Source organism: Parasteatoda tepidariorum, chromosome 3 (genome assembly GCF_043381705.1).
Source record: "Parasteatoda tepidariorum isolate YZ-2023 chromosome 3, CAS_Ptep_4.0, whole genome shotgun sequence".
Classification (NCBI taxonomy): Eukaryota; Metazoa; Arthropoda; class Arachnida; order Araneae; family Theridiidae; genus Parasteatoda; species Parasteatoda tepidariorum.
In genome coordinates this window covers 6578753-6603970 of record NC_092206.1, presented here as the reverse complement: position 1 = coordinate 6603970, position 25218 = coordinate 6578753, and the positions used below count along the sequence as shown (strand labels likewise).

At 26.3% G+C, this 25218-nt stretch overlaps 1 protein-coding gene across 32 annotated transcripts in view; it reads left to right on the top strand.

Moving 5' to 3' along the window:
- Window positions 1-23120, top strand: part of LOC107449365 (uncharacterized) — a 45659-nt gene extending 22539 nt beyond the window's left edge. For 7 of the 32 annotated variants that reach the window (XR_011636333.1, XR_011636331.1, XR_011636325.1 and 4 more), the window contains 5 exons: window positions 3887-4003; window positions 9986-10295; window positions 12742-12867; window positions 13505-13670; window positions 22197-23120. Coding sequence is in view for 16 of the 32 variants with exons in the window: in XM_071178273.1 (XP_071034374.1) it covers window positions 3887-3917 (31 nt within the window). In the remaining 16 variants the exon portion in view is untranslated. The remainder of the gene's footprint in view (window positions 1-3886; window positions 4004-9985; window positions 10296-12741; window positions 12868-13504; window positions 13671-22196) is intronic. The other 25 variants (XR_011636335.1, XR_011636334.1, XR_011636330.1 and 22 more) reach the window with 19 other exon arrangements.
- The last annotated feature ends 2098 nt before the right edge of the window (window positions 23121-25218 follow it).

The following is a 25218-nucleotide window of genomic DNA, read 5'->3' as shown; positions in this document are numbered from 1 at the left end:
CATTAAATTCTCTCATGGTTGCTAAACAAATATTGAAACCTTTGATCTCTATGGAGACTATGGGACTGTGCAATTTAAGAAAGCAAAGATTGTGCTGGACGTGCAAAAAGGGGCTAAGATATTTGCTGCTGTTTTTAAATTCTGTCTGTGGGCTGAATCCATTTATGGCTCAAGTTTGTTCCAATGCTTTGGTGGTAATTTTTTTCTATTTTGACAAAATGAGTCAAAATGTTTTTGTATTTTTAAATAAAATTCTCCAAAAATTAGTTGGTTATAATTTAATAATAATAGATTTTATATTGCACTCTTTTGTACTCCCATTCAAAGAAATCTATAAATGATTTTTTCTCAGGTAATTTTTTTCTATTTTGACAAAATGAGTCAAAATGTTTTTGTATTTTTAAATAAAATTCTCCAAAAATTAGTTGGTTATAATATAATAATAATAGATTTTATATTGCACTCTTTTTCTGAAATCTTTTGTACTCCCATCAAAGAAATCTATAAATTATTTTTTCTTAGCAAACCAACCAATCACACATTTTTTTACAATCACTAACAGCAATGTTTGTCGACAAATTGTTACAATTGCTGCATTAATGCTAATTTTTTCTATTTCATTTTAACCTTTTATTACATATTTTAGTTTTTAAAAAAAGGTTCTTTTTGGAACAAACTATTTATTAATATTTAATTTTACTGTTTTGTTGGTAAATATTTAATTTTTGATTCAAAATTCGAATTGTACAGTTATCACAATATCGAAAGTTCGTAAATGTTACTTGTATTCCAGAGATGATATTTCCAGAACTATCCCTCCTTTTAACCTAAAAAGCCGATAATGACTAAGTAATATATTGGAAACATATTAAATGATGTATAAACATAAAATATATATATTTTTTTATTCATATGTGTTTAGTCGGAGGAAGGAGAACGAAACTTAGTGTTTTAGTTGTGTGCTGTACAAGATTCTAATTGTTGAAACACAAAAACGATTAACTATGCTAAACGCTAAACTAAAAAACCGTGTGTCTTGTTTAGATTGGAATTCTTTAAATGTCTGAATTTCAAGAAAGAAAAAAAAATTCAAAAAAGTATAAAATTAAGGAATTTTATCTTTTTTTTCCCCTACTGTGTATAGAACAAAAAATTAGACAATTTCACATTTGTGACATTTATTTTTGTGTACTGAATCTCTTAAAATAATAATGCTAATTCAAAACAATATTATTTAAAAATTTGACTTCAAATGTTGGCTTAAAGAAAATATGATCAATGAATTTTATAAAAAAGCATTGGTAAGAAAAAAGACAGTATAATGCGATATACAGTACAGCTTTATATTGAAATGTAATTACAGTGATTCACAAAAGTGTTGGTAGACTTATGACTTTCAATGAAATAAGACTATCCATTAATTAAAATGAATATTTCAGAATGAATATTTAAAAATAAAAAATGTAGTCTAATCTTAACAAAACTGTATGGAATATTCTAAAAACAAAGGAAAAGTTTATTTTTGAGAAATCAATCATCAAAAAATGACAAAAACTTAATCTCACTCAAAAAAAAAAAAGTCTGTCTATTAATAAATAGTCTAATTTTTTGTTAAATTTAACATTTCGCAAGTTTCCTTTTGCATCTACAATAGCTTTTATAAGTTTGTAAATACATGTAGCTAGTTTTTTTTTTTGTCGGCTTAAATTCAAGCAGACTATTTTTTAAAAATTTTTACAGAAACTTTTACAACACTCAATTGCAAATTTATGAATTTTTCACAAATTTTATAATTTTAATCTCTTAAATGAAGTCCTTCTTTTAAGCATTTTATCACATATTGCACAGTGCAACAGGACACAATAAACTAATTTAACATTCATTACTGATTTACCTCTTATGATAACAAATAATCAAATTTGGTCTATTGTTTTATTACTACCACGAGCCATTTTTAAATGATAAAATAAAATATTATGGAGTTAACAAGCAAAAATTAAAATATAATTTTGCTATCATAAGTTTGATACTAAATTGCAAATAAATAAAAAAATTAAAGCAATTGACAATAATTTTAATTCTGAAGATTACATTATACATCTTATCAAATACCCATTGTGAAATATATTCATTTTAATTGATGAATTTTTATTTCCCATTTCAATAGAAGTTATAAGTTAATGACCACTTTTGGAAGCCACTGGAATTATAAAAATTTATTGATATATTACCACCTGAAACAGTTTTCCTTTGCTTAATGAAAATATATTAAATAATACTTATCCAAGGTTTTATTGGTCATTCTGTTTTTGCCATTTTGTAGGTACACTTTGAGCAAATACAACTTAAAGTAACACATTAAAAAAATTTTATTCTACAAAAACAATATATTCTACAAGCTAAACATATTATTTTCTCCACGTGTCTTAATTTTTTAAAAATTAATGTTGTACCAAAACATTAAAAAAAAAATCTTGTCAAAATAAATTTTTTTCCCTCAAGATCATATGTTAAAGAAATTACTTTTTGAATAAAATATTTTATAATATCGACACTTTTCTTGTATACATCCTACACTTTATAATAAAAGAAAAAAAAAAAAACACGGACCTGGAAATTTTAAGATTTTTACCTGGAAAACATGGAAAATCAGGGAAATTTGAAATCTAATTTGAGTGGCCACCCTGGTTCCTATCTATTACTTTATTTCTTTATTTTTATCTCTATAACTAGTACCTAATATGATTTGGGCTAAAAATATGTAAATGAAAATAAATAGAAAAATGTGTCTACAGATTTTAACAAAAGGGCATTTTATTACACTTTTTGGAAAAAAAATTCATAAATTTAAAAATAGATTTATACTAAAAAATATGCATATGATGTCTTATTTATTGCATATTATAAAATCAATGAAATTTTGCATGTTTCTTGGCCTTAATTTCACTATAAAATAAAATAGGCAGAGTAACCCAGGTCAGGGGGAAGATACTGTACGAAGATAACTTTGGAGATTTAGCACACGGTCGATCACTTCACTAAAACAAATTTCCCCAACTTCTTAGAAAAACAGTGAAAAGAAACAAAAATTACCAACGAGATAGCCAGATCTAACACAGATGGAGATTCATAGTGTTCGATTAATGACAGATGAAGAAAATGAAGGGTTGATGTACAACAGGCTGTAGTGCTTAGGTAGAAGTGCTGAAATACCTTTAGTAAAATATCACATTAACTACTAAGGATGCTTTTGTTTCATTAAAGAAAACATTTAATTTAATAATTGTAAAAATTCATACCAAAAATAATTTCCTCTTCCAAATTCGAAATTTCCTTCCGAACCTTGTTAACGCAAAATTGGCGGAACTATCATAATTATTTACGTTAACCAAATTTCATCTTATCCGATACATTATGAAAACAATTTATTATGTACTATTAATACATATCATGTACTACGCTTATGTACCAAACAATTTCAAATAAGCCTAAAAATTTTAATAACTTTATTTAACTATTTTACTTATTTGCCCATCTGCTACTCCTAACAAACGTGGATAATGGAAATAGCATTCCTCAAAATGAATAATTGGCACATTATGCACATGCTTCTTATCTGTGTTGTGACTTTTCATGTAAAGCGATATTCAGCAAGAAATTTTTATGTCAAATATTCTGTAAAACACAATAATTTATTGCTGACTCATGGGACCAAACATATATTTCATGTAAAGCGATATTTCACCCTAAGTGATTTCGCATTAATGAGGTTTGACAGTATTTCCTTTTTTTCACATGAAAAAAATTTGATATTTTCACCTTTTAGTTCATGTGGGAAATGATAAACACAAATTATATATTATATTCAAAACTTATTTTTAATTAGCCTGAGCAATTTCAAGAAGATTTGTTCCTGACACTGCTGCTCCTACTCCATCACTTACAGCTAAAGAATGGCTGAATGGAAAAAACAGAAATCCTATTCTGATATCCATTTATGTAGGTATGGTAATAGTCATTGTATGTTTTTTAATAACTCCAGGTAAAAAAAAAATTAATTGCATAGCTGCCAGCTTTCATGAAAAGATTGGAGGATTCCTAACTTTTTGGGAAATCTTTTTTGCTCATAGAAAATATTCAAGTCTTACAAATTTGTGAATTTTTTTTTTTAACAATATCAGAAATTTTTAAATTTTTGCAGCTTTTATTTTAATTTTATATATTACTGCAAATTCTACGTAACATTTTCATTCAGTTAAGTTTTAGTAAAAGTTTTAACTGTGATTTTTATTTAATCAAGCATTCAGATACATTTTTGAAGCAACAGATTTAAAATACCACTTCATTAGACTAAGCAAATTTTTTGTTTTTTCTATCTAAGAGAAAATTGTTTGCATGTATGTAGTGTATATAAAATCTTAGTGCTGTTAGAATTTCAATGTTGTCTGGATTTTAAACTCATTTTTGGTTTACTTTGAAATAACAAGGTAAATCCCCTAATTACTCCAAAATGTTTCCTTCTATTTCATATATTGTGCCTTGTGAAAAATATATTTTTTTAATTTTGTAAAAAAAGTTATAAAACCAGCAGAAGTAAACTCCTTAAATTATACTTATATATAGGTATTTTGTGTGAAAAGATATAAATTGAATTTTCAAAACACAAGAAACATTTTTAAACAAATCTATATATCATAATCTCTATATATATTCAATTTCATTGAAGATATTTAGAGACATCACTATTGGCAAAAAAATATCTAAATTCATGATTGTAAATATTTTGTAATTTCAAAAATGCATTTTCGAAATTTTTCAAAGTACTCAGTCCCTTTTTCAATGATAATTAAAAAAAAGAAAACTAATGAACTTTTCTGAAATACAATTAATTAACTTTAAAGAAACACATCTATGTAAATTACTTGTTGATTTCCCTCTGTTTATTAGTTATGAATTAAAAGCATGTGTAATGAAATATTTTGTATTATTTTAAGTGTGAAAATTTATACATTATTTAAAAAGTTACTATTTTTTAAAAAAAATATTTTTATCAGAAATATTTACTAATGAAAAAATGGATTAAACATTACGACAAAATATGTAATAAAAAAGAAATAATTTTTTAAATTGATGAAAGTTATTAAAAAAATTATGTATATAAGAAACTCATTCAGTTGTGTTTTATCCATTTCAATGTTGATAAATTTAAAATAATAAGTTAATTATGTGATTGGTTGAATTGCCTTAGAACCAGTTGTCCTAGAGTTTCTGATACTAAGTGAGCCTTAATGATACCAAATTTTACCAGTTTTACTTTCTAGCCGATTGTTAAACTATATCATTCTTATTTTAATGTTGTTTGAAATCGGACAAAATAGAAACAACATATGTAATTATATTAAATTAAAACATATTAAACACATTAAAAGCTTTTTAAATAATTAAAAGAATTACAATCCTTTATTCAGTAGTAAATTTCCCTTTTAAGTATATTTTAGGTTGGCACAGTAATTAAAAAACAATAGTTTTTCCTATTAGTTGTAAAGCAATTTTTTTTAAAATTAAACTCTTGATACAGTGTATAAAAATAAGTTATTATAGTTTGTACAAAAAAATTTTTTTTTACTCACTTGCAATTTACTGAAAGAAAGCTGAAGGGGCAGGAATTACCTTCAGTAAACAGGGTATCCGCGCACCTGGAAAGTCATGAAAAATCATGGAAAGTCATGAATTTCGGTATTGAACAAAATTTGTCATGAAATGTCATGATTTTTACTATTTTTCAAAAAAAATCATGGAAAGTCATGGATTTAGGTCTCTGAAAAACCTAATTTTTAAAATGGAATCTCCCTCCCCCCAATTTCATCCTGTTCCAAATATCTGAATTTCTAACAAAATCACCACTCAGTCATATTTTATTTGAATATGAAATGATTTTATCACGTTCTTTAAAAATTATGGTGTTTAAAATTTTTTAATTAAAGCTAAGGAATTAGAATATTATTTGTCTCCTAAAATCTTTAGTAGTATTCTCTCAATGCTTGAAAAATAGACAAGTAGAATCTTAATTTCAAACTCTGCATAATTTCTTTTAACATAGTACAATTTTGATATTCTAAATTTCTTGGTTCAAGAAGAAGAATTAAAATGCTTTAATTAAAAATGAAATTAGTTAAATTTAATATAGTAACTAAATAATGCCTTGAATATCAAAATAACTTTCTTTTTTTATTATCCATCCTACAAAATGTATATCATACGTATAAAAAAAAAAATTTGATTCATGAAAACCATTTATTCAATTAAAATTTGCATCATCACATTCTTGTAAGCTTTTGTTTAATAGTCTTATATAGTTTGCTTTAGAAAAACATGAGATTGAAACTCAAATTTATGAAAATGTTGAATCAATTTTTATTTAGCTATACGCTTTAGGTTCCCCCCCCCCCCAATGTTCTGCTCAGGTTTCAGCCACTATTGAAATAAATTCTTCTTTTTACTTTTGTATTAAAGTAACTACTTCTATTAACTACCACTAAAATAATTACTTCTATTTACTTGAATAAATTTTATAAAAAATAGAATATTCTAATGTTTTGATATTTAACAAAAAATCATTTTATTAAAAAATGAGCAAATTTTAAGTTAGTGAATTTGTATGATTTAAAATAAGTTCCTCTCAAAAATATTGTTTGCATATATGCATTTATAATGCTTAAAAATTAAATGTTTTATTTTTATCTGATAAAAACTTGGATTATTCTAATATTTTCATTATACAGTTGTTCATATTTGATCTCAAACGTTTAAAAATTGTCCTATGTTCCTTTAATAAAGTGTGTTGAAATATAAAAGCTACTGCTGTGTACTGTCTGTTTTTAAATAATTTTGAATATAGAAATAGGGTATTTTATTATTCTTTTTTGTAAAACTTTAATTCATTTAAGTAGAGCAAATTATATGTTTTTTAGTTTACTGTGTGTCTTTTTTAAAATTAGTCTGGCATATGTCTGCTGTTCCAGAAAATCTCTGTATTTTTTCTTTAATTTGTCCTTGGCCCACTACAAAGCCTCTATTGTATCACATATTCTGTTTTCCTATGTTTAAATTTATTTTTTCTCGGGTGCAGTCTATTATTTTCAAGACAAGATAACTTTATATTATTATAAATAAAATATTAAGAAAATGTTCCAATATAAAATTATAATAACTGTGTATTTTGCTCTTAAAATAAGCTTATTTTGCAAAAAAGAATGACCTTTAAAAGAAACGAATGTGGTGCAATAATGGGGATTTGTGAGCAGAGCCACCAAGTTTTCTTTTTTTTTTTTTCTTAAAGTTTGTTTGAGCATTGACTAATCCTACATTTTTATTAGAAAAACTTTTTTTTTACTCTTCTAAATTTAAATATCCGTATTCAAGCACTAACTTAAGTGGATAGTTTTTATTCTGTAAAGTTTTATGTCAAATATTATAAAACCATTTAAATGACTGGTTATTTTTATTTTTTCATGTATGTTACATATGTTTAATTGAAGTGTATCAAAATCAGAGGAGTTACTATGTAAAGCAATAACTTAATATAGTATATATATACATGGTGCTCAGTAAAGTTCAAGTGCCTGTGCACTCTTTTTACTTTTGTTTTCAAACATCTGCAGCTTTTTAAAGGTATCTGCAGCTGTTATAGTGTCTATGTATTGTAAAATAGCTATGTACTACATGATTATATTACTGAAAATGCTAACTGGAGATTTGTGTTTCTATCTTGACAGTGGTACGAGATATGGGAAAAAGTAATGATGATGATAATAATAATTTTGAAAAATTTGTGCATTTGAAAGAACACAAAAGGAAAAACTCTTTGAGTACTTAAAATGATCACAGTACTGTAAAGATTGCTGAAAAAAATATAGTATAAACCAAACATCAAAAAAAAATTTATTATGAAGAAATATTATCTTAATAAGTCATAAAATGTTGCATAATATGTAAGCTGGAAGGTGTGGAGGGAACTTAAACATTATCTAGCAAATTAAGAATGGCTTAATAATTTTTTTTATGCCAAATCGAATTGAATCAAAACCTAAATGAACAGGATAAACAATTAAGTAGATATAAGGGTTATTATGCATAAAAGGTTTAAATATTAGTTAAACCTTTTTGCACATAAAAACCCTTATAACTTCCACACTATGAAGCATTCAGAATTTAACAGCATATTTGATAGCAATGCCTGATGAATTTTTTTATTTAAATAGTAATTTAAAAGTTTTTACAGGTAAAACTTGTTTTGTATTCTTGACTCTTTTTTTTTTTCTGATCACATTCAGAATAAAACAATATGCAGAATATAATATCTCACATGTTTAAATAGCAATTTTGAACTCACAAATAGGTAAAATTGTAATTTTTATTCTAAATTTTAAAATCCATATTTTGCGTATTTTCTTTTTTAATTTTCAAAACCACTTCTCTAGACTGCTATGCGTCAAAAAGTGTAAATCAAAACATTAAGCCTTTAAAATTCTTGTCTTCTGCTGAACACATTTTGGACTGTTTGGGTTTCTTTTCAGAAATTTTTTTTCTTTTTTTATTTATTTCATCATTGACTTTTTGAATATCTTCAAATTTTGGTCTAACTCTAGCAACTTGGTTTGGATTTAGAACAACTATTTTAATTATTTATTTTCTTTTGATCATGTTCAATTTAAAGTAAATGTAATATACCAGACAATACCTCACTTGTTCAGGCGGCAATGCAGATGCTTAAAAGTCTAAATTTGCATTGTTTTTTCATTAAACCACATCAACTTCTAAACTTTTAGTTCTATCGATTGGGATTCGATTTCTTTTTTTTGATTTAACATGAATGGATTCATCAGAAACAATACCTCCTTTGTCTAGATAGCAAAATTTAAGTTTTGCACTACTCTGACTTCTTCTGTAAATTTAAGATAGTGGCAAAGCTAACTTAAAATATCTGCATTTTGCTTTAAAATACGACTTTTGTAACATTGAACTGGTTTCCTCTATATATTTCCATATTCTTCTGTTTTGAAAGAATGTTCCTAGATCCCTAGCTTTGTTCCTTAGTTTTGTGATTAAACAAGTAAATATTATGTAAGTACTCATTTTTCCAAACATAAAAGTTATTTTAAATTTCATTAGCTATGGTCTGATCCTTATAATTAATATCATTAGAAAAGGAAATTTTCTCTCTATATAAATGAATGTCTATGTAATACTCTTAGTAATTTCAACTAAAAATATTTAAAATTGCAATTTGAATCAAGTTGTAGTGTAGTAGTCAAACATGCTTGCTAACTCTTATAATATTACACACCTGCCAAATCTCTTGTTTTTTAACGAAGACTCCTGTATTTTAGGACTATCTCCTGTTTACTTGTGTATTCTCAAATTTCTCTGTACTTGTTGCTGAAATTTTTAAAACAAAATCCATAAAATATCTGCTGATGGCAAAAATACTCAACTTATAGTGCTATTGCCAGTACTGCAGTATGTTTAGTGTTAATAGTTTAAGTACTCCTCAAGGTCAGGCTAACCATGGGACGTTTTCGTGATTTTCCTCTCTATGTTACGCAAATGCAGGTTAGTTCCATCAAAATGTCCACCTTGAAGGCAAGTTTCTCCCAATACTTGATTGATCCAGGAGTTCCCTTGTACTCTGGATTAGGTTCAAAACTACAAGTCTATGGAGTGCAACATTAGTAGCCTTAAACCCAAAATTGGGTCAGCTGTTTAACAACGATTTAAAAATAGTTTAAGCCATTATAAATAATCATTCTAAAAAATCTTCTTTAGATTTATAAACATATTTTTTACTTCCCTAAATGTAAGTGCTTATATTATTTCCAATTTTGAATTTCTCTTTTTGAGTTGCATGATGTTTCAAAACTTTACTTGTAGCCTAAAATATATCTCTAGTAAAATCTCCATTATTTTATTTCTCCAATGTTGGCAGGTATGATATTAACTATGAGTGCCTGTCTTTGTTGTATTCTGCCTATTTACTCAGCTTTTTCTTCAGACTTCCCCTTTTCAACAGACTAGACTGATTGGTTGTGAAAGCAAAGAAATTTCAGAAAAATATTCTTTTCAGAAGAGTGAAAATGAAAACAAGGACATAAAATGTTTGAAAGGACTGCATGAGAATAATAGTGAGGTTCAAGACGCAAGAAATCCTGGGTTTGCATCCAGCATAATAGAAATAATTCTAGCAAAGGAATGCCTATTGAGAAATCAACTGTTATTATTCAGCAAGGTTGGAAACAGTAAGTTGTCTAAGTGATAAAAACTCTATATAATTTCCTTCAGAGATACATTTTTTTTAAAAATTAAATTACAAAATGTACCTTATTCTTATATTTTTTCAATTATGCCTATTATTTTTCAAAATATACCTGATTTATTTTCAATTACTTTGACACTTGACTGCCTTTTATAGTGGTATCTTTTTCAGTATTTTACATTTTTGCAATGTTCAATTAATTATACATAGCTGCCAACTCTACTGGATTTTGCCAGTTTCTCCTGGTCTACAGGTTTAATAAAAATTCTCCTGGTTTTTGTATATTTTAGAAAATTCCCTAAAATATAGTAAGTTTCCTTAAAAAAAATCCCTATTGAAATAGAATTTTTGTACAGATAATTGCGTGAATATTTAAATAAATATTACTAATAAATAAAGAAGTGAACTTCATTTATAGAAATCAGTTCAAAACTTTTTTTGTTCTAAAATGTTCAATTTATTTTCATTCAAATCTCTCTTCTTAAACTAATTAAAAAAATCTTAACTATCTTTGATGAATTAAATACCTATTAATATTCGAAATTATGAGTAAGCATAATACATAACATTCCAGGTATGTTTAATGTCAATCATAACTGGAAAATGTTGCAGTTTATCTATTTTGATAACTATAAAAATCCCTAAAATTCCCTATGTGTAAAATATTTAGTTCATTATGCAACAATTATCATGAAATGTATATTATTTCGTAAAATTCTTATCCATGTTGGCAGCTATGAATTATATATAAGTTACAAATGAATTCAAAATTGGTAGAATAGTTCTTAAGAAAACTATTTAGCTGATAGCTCTTAAATTTTGTATTTCAGCATTTAACATAAAACAGTTTAAAATTATGTAAAAATCTCTATGCTTTACTACTTAAACTTTTTTCAACTGTTATTTAAATAAAATAATAATTATTAAAAATAATTCTTTTATTCAAACTATTCCTTAGGAAATAAGTTTCATTTGCAAGTACAAGTGTTTTTTTTTTAATTGTGTAATTAGTTTTAGATTTATAAACAAAAACTAAGAAAGTAAAATAAACCTGAAGCAGTCCAAACTTTCTCCTGAAATTAATAAAACTAATTTTTAGATTTTCAGCTGCCATTAGATTTTATTGCTCTAAGTCCAAATCTGTTAAAAAAAAGACCTTATTATTCAGAGAAAGTTTGTTGTCTGATTCTGTTACTAAAGTAATAGTTAATACTAATTAAATAACATATTTGAGATTAATTCATTGAACCACTAAGATTGTTTTAGTGCCGAAAATCACATCATTAGAACAGAAGTTATTCAGGGTGATGTCTTTTCTTTCTTTTTTCTGCAGAATGATCGTTAATCTATCTGTTTAAATTTTAACATGATGCTTAAAATTCTGTTTTACTCATTGCATTGAGTGAATTGTTTTTTGAAAAGTTCAGGTTTACACAGGCTCATTGAATTAAATTTCAATGGGCTTAAAAAATCTGGGAAAAGAATAGTTTTTGTAACATTGAAAAAATGTTATATTTCAGGATGTTTTTTATTTTTCTAAAAAATATTTTTTCTTAAATAAAGTATAATTTTCTGTTGAAACCAAAACTTCTTTGCACAAACCTAATAAATTTTTGAATTGCAAGCATACTTAATTGATCTCATGACGCATTTTATGAATATTTAAACATATTTGTTTATTTTCGTATTTAAAAATTATTTCGAATGCTAGAACTTTATTTTATTTGGAATATTTTTTGACACAAATACGGCATAACCTCGATTGCTCGTTTGGTGCTAAGCCAATGATAGATACAAATGACAAATGCAAACATAAAATATTGATTAATGACTACAAAGTGTGTAAAAAATATTAAAGAAGTAATGAGCTTGAAAATAAATGAATTTATAATAAATATGAAAATATTTTAGTTGTAAAAATTACGTATTTATTGCAGAAATATAAAAATGAAGCAATATAAAAATTAATAGCTCTATAAAGATTGGGTTTCACTAAAGCAAGTACATAATATAAAAAAATAATAAATTTTAAAGTCAATTGCTACTTGGTCAACAAAGAAATTTTTTTTATTTTAGTTACTTTTTTTAAATAATTAAAAAAATTTTCTCACGCATAAAACTGAAATTAATTAATTAAATTTAATGAATGAATTAATATTTGAAAAAACTGTATTAACATCAAGTGTCATCATCCACTAGAAGTTTAAAAAAAGGTATTTGAACTTTAGTGGATGAATAAAATGTATTTCATTTAACGATTGAAAATTTGAACAAGATAATAGGGAGAACTAATAGTAGGAATTAAAAAAGGAAGTAAAGAGTCAGAATATGTTTTAAGCATTGATTAAAATTTTAAAAGAAACAACTGATTAAAAAGAAATTGACGTAACCCAATTGACCAACACATGATCTTTCTTATTTACTTTCAGATATTTAATGAAAGTGAAGTTTTTGAAGATGCAGGCAATTATTTAAAGGACATTTAAAACCATAGATAAACGAATTGAAGCCGAAAAGCAGTGGTGTATAAAACTTCAGTCATTTTTTGAACAATGGTAGGGGAGAATTAACAATATATTTCAATTGTGTGCAATTACTCTACTTGATACTGTGTGCCAAAAATACTGTACTTTATTTTTCTATTATAATATTTTTTTTTGTATTGTTATTAAATGAACATCTTTGAAATGTGAAACTTTTAATTTTTATGTAAAATTTCTTTCTTGAACATTATTTCTAGATAAGCCGCTCTACAGGTTACAGGAATGCAGCTACGGAGTTGAAATTTGGCATGCCGGGCGGCAATTGTTTATGAACTTAACATAGATTATTTTTTTTCGAAATTCAAATCTGTTCTAAAGTTATTATAATTTTAAGTGTTATTTTTGCAAATTTTTCCTCGCTGTTACATTTTGTTTTGCTGCTCAAAATCTGTAAAACTTAAAATTTACAAGTTTGATAGAATAAAAAAAATTTAATTTGATTGTTAGCTGTTAAAACTTGTGAGGAAAAAAACAAATCGACGAATTTTGTTATTAACTCACTATCACCGCAGAATTATTTTTTCTGAAAAAATTGCATTAAGTGTTTCTTGTGATTTTTTATTAAATTATTGACTGTTTATCATTGTGAAAAGTTTATTTTAATTCCATAAAATCTACGTGGCATGTGTTAACTGAGGGTAAATTTCAGAAATTTGGTGGTTTAAAGCTCTGCATGAAGATAGTGCAAAACCTTCCGGACAAACCAACTTCCTCACCAAATCCAGGCAGTTATCAAGTCCAGATAAGGTGTTACACTATAATAAAATATAGCTTTTTGAATAAATTAAATGGCTAAAAATGTTTGACAGAAAAAAGTAAGTTATTAAAGCTTAAAGAAAGTTTTTAAAGTTTAAAATTAAACTTTTGCCAATAAATAAAATCTTCTACATCCATAAATAATGATGCTGGAAAAATACCGTAATTCTACAGTACTGTTTATGTCAGGAATTAACCACGTTTTTTTCCTCATAATTCATCAATATGTGTAGTTTCAGATATACTTCTCTTCTAAAATAAAATTCTGGCTGAAATCTTACATGCAGTCATTAAAGTCATGTTTGAAAAATACTAATATACATTATTTAAATATTTTTCAAATTTGACTTTAAACCATTAGAGTCATGCTTGAAAAATATTTAAATAATGTAAATTAACTCTTCAAAAAATTTTTACCTTCGTATTATTCAAATGATCTCTTTATTTTAATCATTAGATGTAGTCATAAGTAATCTTACTACTGTTTTTTAGAGAATAGACTGAAGGCTAAGCTTTAGAGAATAATGAATGATATCTGATATTTATTTATTATTCATAGGTCATTTTGAATGCTTTTTCTAAAACTATTCCTCCGATTCTAAAATCAAAAGTGTTGCATTTTCACTGTGACTGTCTAACTGCACACCAGTGAGAGAAAAAACATAAAACAGTTAAAAATCGATCACAAAAAGAAATGAATAATAAAAATTAAGAATGATTTATTATAAAACTTAATATACATGCTCATAATTAGCATTATTGTTCTAAAAAACTTAAGTACACTTGATTTCAGGAAATAATCTGTACACAGCTAATATTAAATGAATTAAAGAAAAAACTCTTTCTCGTGTTTTTTTCCTCTAGAGTTTTGTTAATCATTATAGTACAAAAGAAAATTTTTAATTAATTTATAATACTCTATATTCAATTACTGTTTTGTCAAAAAGTTCAGCAAACAAATTATCAAACTTTTACCACAAAGATTAAAAAAAATCAAGACTAAATTCTCAAGGAATTGTTAGAAAAACTGCTTTCGTTAAATGCACAGATGCTTAATAAAAATATTTTTCAGCAATTTTAAAAACTTTCTAATAATTTGAAATTTTTTATACTTGAATTTACTCAAAGGCGACATTTCAATTCAAAATTTTGAAGAGAATATTGATATTTAGTAGCCTACTGACAATTTGAAAGTCAGTGATAAAGATAATTTGCTAGGAAGGTTCCCATAGTGCCTACTAAAAAAAGCAAATAATTATTATCATAATCATTATTAATTAACAAATAATTATAAAGATTATTGTTGTAAAAGTTCAGCTTAAACTAACATCCATGTAGTAAAATTTGCAAATTTAAGGCCTTTAGAAATTATACATTAATATTTGAAACAAGTTTAGAAAGAGCAGCAACTTTCTCCATTTGCTTTTGAAAAAGAAAATTAAGATGAAAAATAATGTCTAGGGTTTCTGTTACCAGCCAATGGTGATGATAACTTTTGAATTTCCTAAATAAAATAGTTTTAGCTCATTATTTATTAGTTATACTGAATAAAATTATTTTTTTAGTAAAAAGTTAGTAGAGTTTTACAGTTTATCCTGATATTAAAGCATTTTCAAATGTCTTGAGTGCCAGCAACATACAACAATCAGAGAAAAGATTTTTTTTGAGGCACTATAGCACAAATAAATTATAGTACAAATAATGAAAATGGACAATGATAAGTTACATTAAAAAAAGTTCAATTAGACAAACAGACACTATTCTAACTGTAAACATCTTAACTTCAATAAAAAATTTAAAGCAACAAAACTTCATATTGCATCAAAAATATACATACATATTTCACAAAAATTAATCATTAAATGAAATTAAAACACTAATAAATCATAAAAAGAACTTAATTTCAAAATGAGTAAACAGATCTCTTAAATCACTTAGAAAATTGTTTTATAGAGTTGAACGCACGGCTTAGTCAGTCATAATACTGTAAAAATGATGCATAGCTTTAATAAAATAGAACTCCGATTTATGAAAAAAATTCGATCAATTTGAATTATTATTCGATCACATTAAGTGGAAGAAATTATTTTTAAAAGCAATAAAATATACCTTCATTAGTTGAGGACAATATAATAAATAAGAATTGTATTAATTTAATTTTGTTAACTGAAATAATTCCTTTTTCCAGTTATAATGATTTTAAATATTTTACACTGTCCAAAATAACTGAATAGATAAGTGACTAAAATGTGAATCTCAATTTAAATGAAAGCGTGTGTATTCATTAGGCTAATTAAATTTAAAATAAGTAATCAATTATTTAAAATTTTAATGACCTAAACATTTACTGGAAAAACAACATAATTGTAATATATTTTGCTTAAACCAAGCATTTGTTGAATATTAATAATCTAGAAACAGATTTAGAGTTTCAGTGGACTGTCTCTACACAGAAGGAGATAGAAATGTGTGATTTGCTATGTTTTGTGAAAGTAACAAATATTCAATTGTTATGAAATGTAAAAGTGTTTATAAACAGGGTACGTAGTGTCTTTAAAAAGAGAGTTTATTTTCGACTTACGTTTTTTGAAAGTCCTTAAAAGATGCTTTTTTTATTGGGTGTTTTTAAAAAGTACTTAATTTCCCCTTTAGATAAAGATAAATATTTTTCTTTACCATGCCGATTTTTGTCATGAATTAACTAAAAAGCGTGGTTTTCACATCGTTCAACCTTTCACATCGTTCAACATTTTCACAATTCATTCAACCACAATCTATTTTAGGGTACTGTCAGTCCGCAGCGTATGAAAGCACCAATCATTTTACATGTTAGATGAAATATTTGTGAGTCCGCATGTGTTTACACTGAGCTTCATTCGGTGTGAAAGATTCTTGCACTCTCGTGTACATCTGCTGCATTTTGCAAGAGATTCTCAATTTCAGGCTTCATTTAACGCACTTTGAAATCGAACCGAAAAATTTCTTGAATTTTTACTGATCATTGGGACTAACTATGCATTGCCAATTTTTATCTCTAATATCAAAAGAAAATTTTATTTATTTTCTTAATTTAATCAATGGTGAAGCGCCATTGTCTTCGTCACTGGCAAAATAATGGTTTTCTTGCACTACTCTATTTATAGATCAATACTATAAGCTTTGAACTTCACGTGGGGATCATTCACAAATTACGTTTGATTACAATTAAGAGTTTTAAAAGTAAGATTATTTTTACCTAACGGTTCACTAATTGCATAATTTTTTCAATGTACTGTATTACTTTTTTTATTGTATTACTTTTTTATTGTATTACTTTAAAAATCTCCAAGTGAAAATTAATTTTGATCCAGATTAAAATTTTTAAAATTAACAAATTTGAATAAAAAATTTATTAGGAGCCGTTTACTTATTTACTATAGTAATATGAATTTATTTAAGTTTTCTTTGCTAAATTCTTTACATATCTCTATAAATTCGATATGATCAATAATATTGTTGAATATGCTTTTAGAAACAACTATTATTTAAATCTAAAAAATACGCTTTATAACCTTTTTAAATTATATGCAGTTATTATAATTTTGAATTAAATTTTTTTACACAACCACTTAATATTGAATATATTTAAAATTATGTATAAATTGTTTTTATGGTGGCTAATATAAATCAAGAAAAGAGTTCTTTGTTAGAAATTAGTTATTTTATCATGATGGTGTAAAGCAGGGGTGTCAAACTCGCGGCCCGAGATGGACATTTTTGTGACCCAGTCAATATATCCGAAGCAGAGTAAAAATAAAATAGAATTGTGAATTAGAGACGAAACCAGCATGTAAAATTATAATATACTTTATTTATGAACTATACGGATCATTTTAAATTGTCCGCTCGAAAATGTAAAATTCTAATTGGCTGAAATGGAGTCCGTTTAACACTAAGCTATCAATTAGTACATAATCAGGTTTATCGAGGTAAGTTGGTATCTTGCGTAAGTTGTAAGTTGGTATATATAGCGAGGTAAGTTGGTTATCTTGCTCCAAGGTTTTCAATCAATTCTAGGATTTAAAAGAAAAAATATGTAAGTTTTTACAAACTATAAATCAAGATACAAGCTTGTTCTCCAATCAAATATGGTTGCAAGATTTATCTTTTATGGTTGACATAACCAAACACTTATCCGATTTAAATTTATTGTTACAAGGCAAGGATCAGATCATTACGAACATGTTTGACATAATTAAAAAAGCATTCAAATGTAAACTATTTCTTTGGGAAAGTCAACTGAAAAATGAAGATTTAACGCACTTTCCAACGTGCAACAAGAACAAATCTAGTTTAGATGATACTGCATCATATCAAAAATATGCAGAAAAAAATTTCAAATCTTTGAACAGAATTTGAAACAAGGTTTAAAGATTTTAATTCTTTGGAAGACAACTTATGTTTAATTTCTTCGATTTTCTCAATAAATATAGACTCAGTACCCAGTTATATGCAAATGGAAGTGATTGAGATTCAGTGTGACTCAAATTTGAAGGCAAAATTCATTGAAGTGGGTGTGCCTAAATTTCACGAATATTTACCAGCAAGGTTTGAAATTATTCCCAAGTTTGGAAGTACTTATCAGTGAGAGCAATTATTTTCTGTTATGAATGGTATTAAATCTCCTGTCTGAAACCGTATTAATAACGCTCACGTTGGGTCAATTTTGAAAGTAGTCTCGGCCAATAAAATTTCTCCCGAAATAGAAAAGATAATAGCAGAGAAGAGATGTCAAGTATCAGGACGTAAACAATAATTTAACTTTATATATGTTTATTGCAATTCAAAATAAAAATATTTGTTTCTATAAGCATTGATTATTTTTTTTCCGGCCCACCTAAAATTAAGCATTGTTAATTTGGCCCTAGTTAGCTTTTGAATTTGACACCCCTGGTGTAAAGTCTTTGAAAATTATTTTGTATTTTGTTAATGTATGTATGAAGAACCTTCAATAATAATAAGAAAGAATTTTTATTGCTGCCTAGATCCTAACTATACTTTTTTTAGAAACTTAAAAATATTTTTCGAGTGCTTAAAAAGTGCTTATTTTTTCTTTAAAAGTTTGGCTACACATCCTGATAAAGTTAATTTAACTATTGCGCTGTGACTGAGATAAGCTTTAAAACAATGTTTTCTAAGTAATCAACATTTGCAGCAATGTAATGCTGTCTGCTGGCAAAATTCAAAAGGCACACTTGCAAATACTTCAATTATAGAAACCTAATATGCAACAAACAAAAAAATTGTTTGATAATTTCCTTGGTAACAGTACAATCTGTTGATGAACTTTGTAATTAATTTTAAAATTTGATAAGAATAAATTACCTGATTTTCTTGACAGAACACTGTCAAGAGAATCTATAATTATAGAATCTTCATAGAATGTGATGTACTAAGTATTTTAATACAAATTTAATAACTTTGACTTAAACTTATAATTTATCAATGTAATTGTTTTAAGAAAATTAAATTCATTTTTTTATTCCCAGTGCCATGGAATTGCTCTTATATTATGCAACATTAAGTTGAAATTTTAATAACTAAATTTAATATTTAAACTGTTCATAATTATAAATTTAAGTTCTACTATTATATATATACTTTTGTATTGAATTTTTCTAATATTAGTTATATATTTTATGAAAAGACTTCTTCATGGATTGTTTTTTGATTGTAAAGACTGGTTTTTAGCATGTCGTGTCAAAAACCTGTCAGTGTCAAGAACTCTCTTAAACTGTAGATCTGACAAAAACTGTTTAAAACGTGGTACAAGTCATGCACAATACTTGTCTCTCTACTACTATAATTGATTTATATTATATATAACATAAATAATATAGCCAAAATTATTGAAACTAATAATAGGTTTTTCTAAAAAAAAAGTTAAACTTTATTCTTTTAATTGATTATTAGCAGTATTATAACTATTCAGTTTATATTACAGGTAGTTTTTTATTAATCTAAATATTTCAATTATTTTATGCTGTAGTTTTTAGATTAAGTAAAACTAAAGCTTTTCCCAATACTCATCTGATCTCAACTTATAATTTTTTTCATTTTTGATTCTCAATATTTGTTATTACTTATATGAATATATCTGATTTGGCAAACAAGGTTTTGGAGAATTCAGGCAGTCATGTGAAATTATTGTCTAAAAAAAAATTTCAACACAATTTTTGATTTAAAAATGTATTGCTTTCCAATTTTTTTTTTTTTTTTTTTAAATCCTACAAATATAATTTTTAATATATTCTNTTTTTTTTTTTTTGAAGAATGTTAATTTATCTTTTAGTTGGAATTCTTAAAAATTAATGTTAAGAATTTTGTAAAATTAAATTATTTTCCCTATATAAACTTTACTTTCCAAAAATATTTTTAACCTGTTATAATACTCTATATGTTATGATAGTTACAGTATGTTTACATTCTAGTCTATGGAGTTCAGCACCAATCGAAGGAGTAGTTTCGAATTTCGGTCTTATTCTGACAACGCTAAAAAATTGGAGTACAAAAGAACTCATAATTTTTTTTTTTTATTGTATGCTTCATGAAAAAAAGCTAAAATGTAAATAAAAATTGATTTTACATATAATAAGATTGAAGAGTTTTATTTTTACACAATTGTATTTATACTTTCAATGATTAAATAAATTAACAAATCTCAATTTTAGAGATTTTTATTTATAATTTTATATTCTTCAACAAAATCTAAGTTTTGATCGTAATTGTCAAAACAGTTAAATGCCAAAATTATTCAGGAACATTATTGATCAGTTGTAATTTTATATGTGTGTTTATTAATAAATATTTCCTATTTATAATAGCTAATAATTATCCTTACACCAAAATTTTGGATTTTTGACATGACTTTTAAAACTGGTTGAAGTCATCAATTGTCAAACTTATAAAACCTGAGTTTCTTCCAAATTGTTTTTTTCTTCTGGAGTTTTTACCACTGTCCGTCCATGGTTATAACTGTGACCCTCTGGTTAAGATGAACAAAACCCTGTTCTTTAAAATTTAGTCTCTTAAATTTATAAGAAATGGAATCAATTTTTCATTTTGTCTGATGCCAGTGTTATCTGATGCCAATGTTAAATTTTTATAATTTTTAATTATAAAAATTTTTAAATGTCTTAATGTTTGTAGAATCAGTTACCAGATTGGATGAGATTTTTTAATTTTGAAGGGAGACTAAACTTAAATATTTTATTGAATATTATTTTTGCCTGTTGTGAAGAAAATTTATAAGTGTCTAAAACCTTAAAAAAAATATGTTAATAAATTGTACCAAATTATAGGCCATCTATTTGCATCTAGTCTCTGTCTAGATACTGAATTTCTTTTATTTAAATTGCTGTTTCTAAGGAATTTTCCAACCTATTTAAATTTTTATCTAATTTGGAACGTTTTTCTAATCTAATTAAAGTAATACTAAAAATATACATGCATCATATTTCAATATATCTGAAACAGTTATTTACATATTCAATTAAATGTGATTTACACCTGTTTATGAACAACGTACCCATGAAAATTATATTGATTTAATAAATGTATGAAGTTTATTTTTTTAGTTAAATATATTGATTTTAAAAAGTTGAGAAATTTGATTTGAGACTCAATCGAGACTTGAGAATTTAAGTTTGAGACTGTCAAAAATAACCTTTGATCTCCAAAAATTACAAATTTGGCATCCCTGTAACTAAATGTTGTGTAGGGCAAGGAACTTTAACCTTTCAGAGAAGGTCAAATTGGGCAACAATTTAAAATATTTTGCTAATGAAAACCAGGGATCTGTAAACCCTTCCCGGAGGGAATAAAAGTGAAAGAAAGACTGTTCGAAACGAACTAGTTTCCCTAAGTTGAAATTCCAAATGTAGTATTCTAAGAAAATATTTCTACTTGTGCAAACATCGTGTGCACATTCTTATTGATATTAAATGATAATTTTTTATTTTTATAAATAAATAGTTGATCAATTTATATTTATTCATAAAATTAATTAATAGAATATTATGCAAATTAAAATTAATTTCTAAGCAATTTTTTAAATAAAATATTGTAAATTTAAGAATTTTTTAAGTTTACTAATGCGTAACACATGAAAAGTGATGCATGACTAAGTTGTGTTTAAAATATGTAAATTGAAATTTTTTGAAATGTGAGTGATTTTGTTTCCGCTATTCGTCCGAAATGAATATTCTGCGTAGAGCAGTATAGGCTAAATACCGAATAATTATGTTGCATATCTAATTTAGTAGCAGCAATTGTTGAGCATAATCTTGTATCTATTTACAATTTAAAAAAACTTCTTGAAAAGGTTTATCTTCCTTGAAAGTAAGGGGCCCTCAAATCACAAGGGGTCTCATTCAGCCCCTAGTATGTAACATGTGCATTCTACTTGAAATTCACCCAGCTTTAGTTAAGGTGAAAAGATCAGTATTTCTGTCATTTTTCTGCTCTAGTCATTGTCTTCTTATAAAATTAAAAAAATTATTACTTTGCCTAATATTTTTTACTAAATTGTGACAACTTTGTTTTAGGTGTCCTGAAAGCGCCAAGGTCAAACAAAAGATGTTATGCCCTAGTAGTTATGATTCTTTGAAGGAAGCTCTAGTTAGTGTATACAAATATGTCCAAGCTTGCGACTTTGAAGAGGCCAGTCAAGAAGCAATTGAGGATCATTTCAGAAAAGGTAAATAGGACACTTGCTTGTGTATCAGCGATCTTTATGGTACCGGAGGAGCAACTTATGAAGTGTCTTCTCAGCACTTTAAAATGATCCCTCTTCCATTGCTTCTGTTTATTTTTTTCAAAAAATGATGCCAGACTGGGATGCTCAGTGTAAACATCTTAAAATTACAGAAATATCTGGGTAGAGCATCTTTATATTTGCTTTTTATGCTGATTAATATTTAAATGTGAAACATGTAGAGAAGTTTTTTTTTATATACCTATATATCATTTTCTTAATTGTAATTGGCAGTCATAAGGAAATCGCATGATTCTGCAACTGTTTTGAAAAGGAAAAATTATATAAATGTTTGTATCGCTCAACATGTGATTTTTTTTTTTTAATTCCATGATTGAAAGGGATTAGTCAATCTGTTATTTAACTTGGTACCATTGATGTGCAAACACTTCCAGTGTCTCTTAAGTAATTTATGTCATATCGTTTACTTGTGTTTTTCATATGACTGTATTTGTATGTAAGCACCAAAAAACAAAATAAAATAATTTTATTTTTTTCAATGAAATTATGTGGTCATAAATTGTGAAATTATATACTTGTAAGCATCTGATAACTTTTCTCTTATACTACAATATCTTTATAAATTTTAACGAACCTAGCCAAATTAATCTTGACTTTTTTTTTCATACCATCTGAAAATTTTGTAATTTCTTGCTAGAATGACAAGATTCTTTCATAATTTTGTTAAAAGTAAAATAAAAATTTTTGTCATTAACATTTCCTGCCTCTTTAACTTGGTTTTTTATTTTGTTGGAAAGTTCATTTGCATTTATTGATGAGAATGTTAGATGTAAGTTTATTCATGTTTTTAGTAAAATAAAAAAAACTTGAAATTCACTAAGAGTTAAGTTAAGTGAGAAAAGGATTATTAAATTCTTGTTTAAAAATTAACCTGATTTTTATGGCTATTGGTAAAAAGTTTTAAAAAACACTAACACTTGTTTTAGAAACTAAACTTTTCTTCTGACATTTTTTTGGAAGTGTAGTGCACTGCCGATTAGATTTTTTATGAAATCAGAAATTATTAATTTTGAAAATCAACTCTTCTGCAGGTTATATTTAACGTAAGTAATTATCTGAATTATTGCATTTACTTGTCAAAGTAGACAATTTTCTTTTTCCTTTTTTAAAAACAAAAAATAGTTAAAGCATATTGATCTTCTATAATCTGTTCCTCAATTTAGGTAAATCAATTTTCAAAATACAAAACAAACTTTTTTGTAACAGAAAGTTATATTTTTAACAGATTTCTGAAAAAAGTAAAATTTTTGCAGCACATAAAAATGTAAATTTTTTTTTATTATGCAATACTTGTAAAACTACAAAATTGGAAACTGATGTTTCATTGAAATAAAAGTGGGTACACTTTAACATATGTCCACTACATCTGTTTAGCTTTTTAATGCTAAATATGTTAATCCGTATCTACAGAAGAAAAATAATTTCATACAGAGTTGTTGGTAAAACTATTTTTATTGACAACTGATAGCACAGCATGGAAGAAGTTGAAAGTAATTTTTATCTATCTAAATATTTATAAATGGATATATGTTAACTGTCCAACTTAATTCCTGACATTTTCCTGTGGCCTTTTTTTCCCACTTTGAATGAATCAATTTTTATTGCTTGAATTAGTGTCAAACTTTTTGCATTTGAGTAAATTAGGCTCCGCCCATGCCTGTTTTGCTTCTGAACCCCATGATTGCTTCATAATTTGTTTCTTCAAGCAGACTCTTTCATCAAGAATAAAAATATTTATGTATTATTAATTCATAATTGTTTCCTCAGATTTATTTTCTGATTCTATGTTGGGTTAAAAAGAAGAACCCTATTTAAACTAATATAGCACTAGTACTCTGATTAAGTTTCTGCTACATACTACAAATGTGTGCACCCTTGGTCACCCGGCTCCATTATCATTAACTTGTTTGCATTTAATTCCGTCACGCAATCTGGGATGTGTTCATGCTGCCTTTTTTTATATATATTTTTTTTTTAGTTTTTTATTCAAGAACAAAATGATTCCTCGTGCACCACTGAAAAAGTACAACACGAGGATTACAGACATAAGTATGGTAGCAAACAATGTAGGATATTTAAACAGAAATACATAAAGGCTAAAAGAATACTAAAAGGGCATGTAAAATTTAGAAAAGAAAAATAATAATAAAAATAAAATAAAAACATTTACAAAAAGGATGAGAAAAAATAAAAAATAAAATGGTACACAAACCAAAGTGATTTATAAATTTGCATGAAAAACTGAATCAATGAATTTGCAGAAAAGTTTGAAGATGGTTTTGCTTCCCACAAAAGTGCGAAGAAGGGGGAGGAAAGTTAATATTGAGCGACTTTAAGGCAATTATTAAGTTTTTTCTATTTTTCTCAAAATGTGAACATTTTACAATAAAATACTTGACGTTTTGTGTTCCTCCAACATTGCAATCACACAGATCACTGGAACTTAAGCCGAATCTTCTCAAATATGCCTTGAAGTTGCCGTGTCCAGTGAGAAATTGCGTCACATGAAAGTTGCAATTCCTGCTGCCTTGAGGTTAGTTGTGCACATACTTATGAAGGATCAAGTTTATGTACTCCTGGTGCCTACAACACGAGAGGAACGCATTACTGTCGCTGTGACGAACTTTGATAAAAACAAGCTTTAGAATCTATGGACTGATTTATGGTATGTGTGTCCAGGTGACCAAGGCTGCTCACTTATCTATTGTATGTATCTTTCTATCTCCTGCCTAGTGACCAGTGGCGAATCCAGCGGACCCCTATGACACCCCCCCCAAATTGAAAAAAAAAAT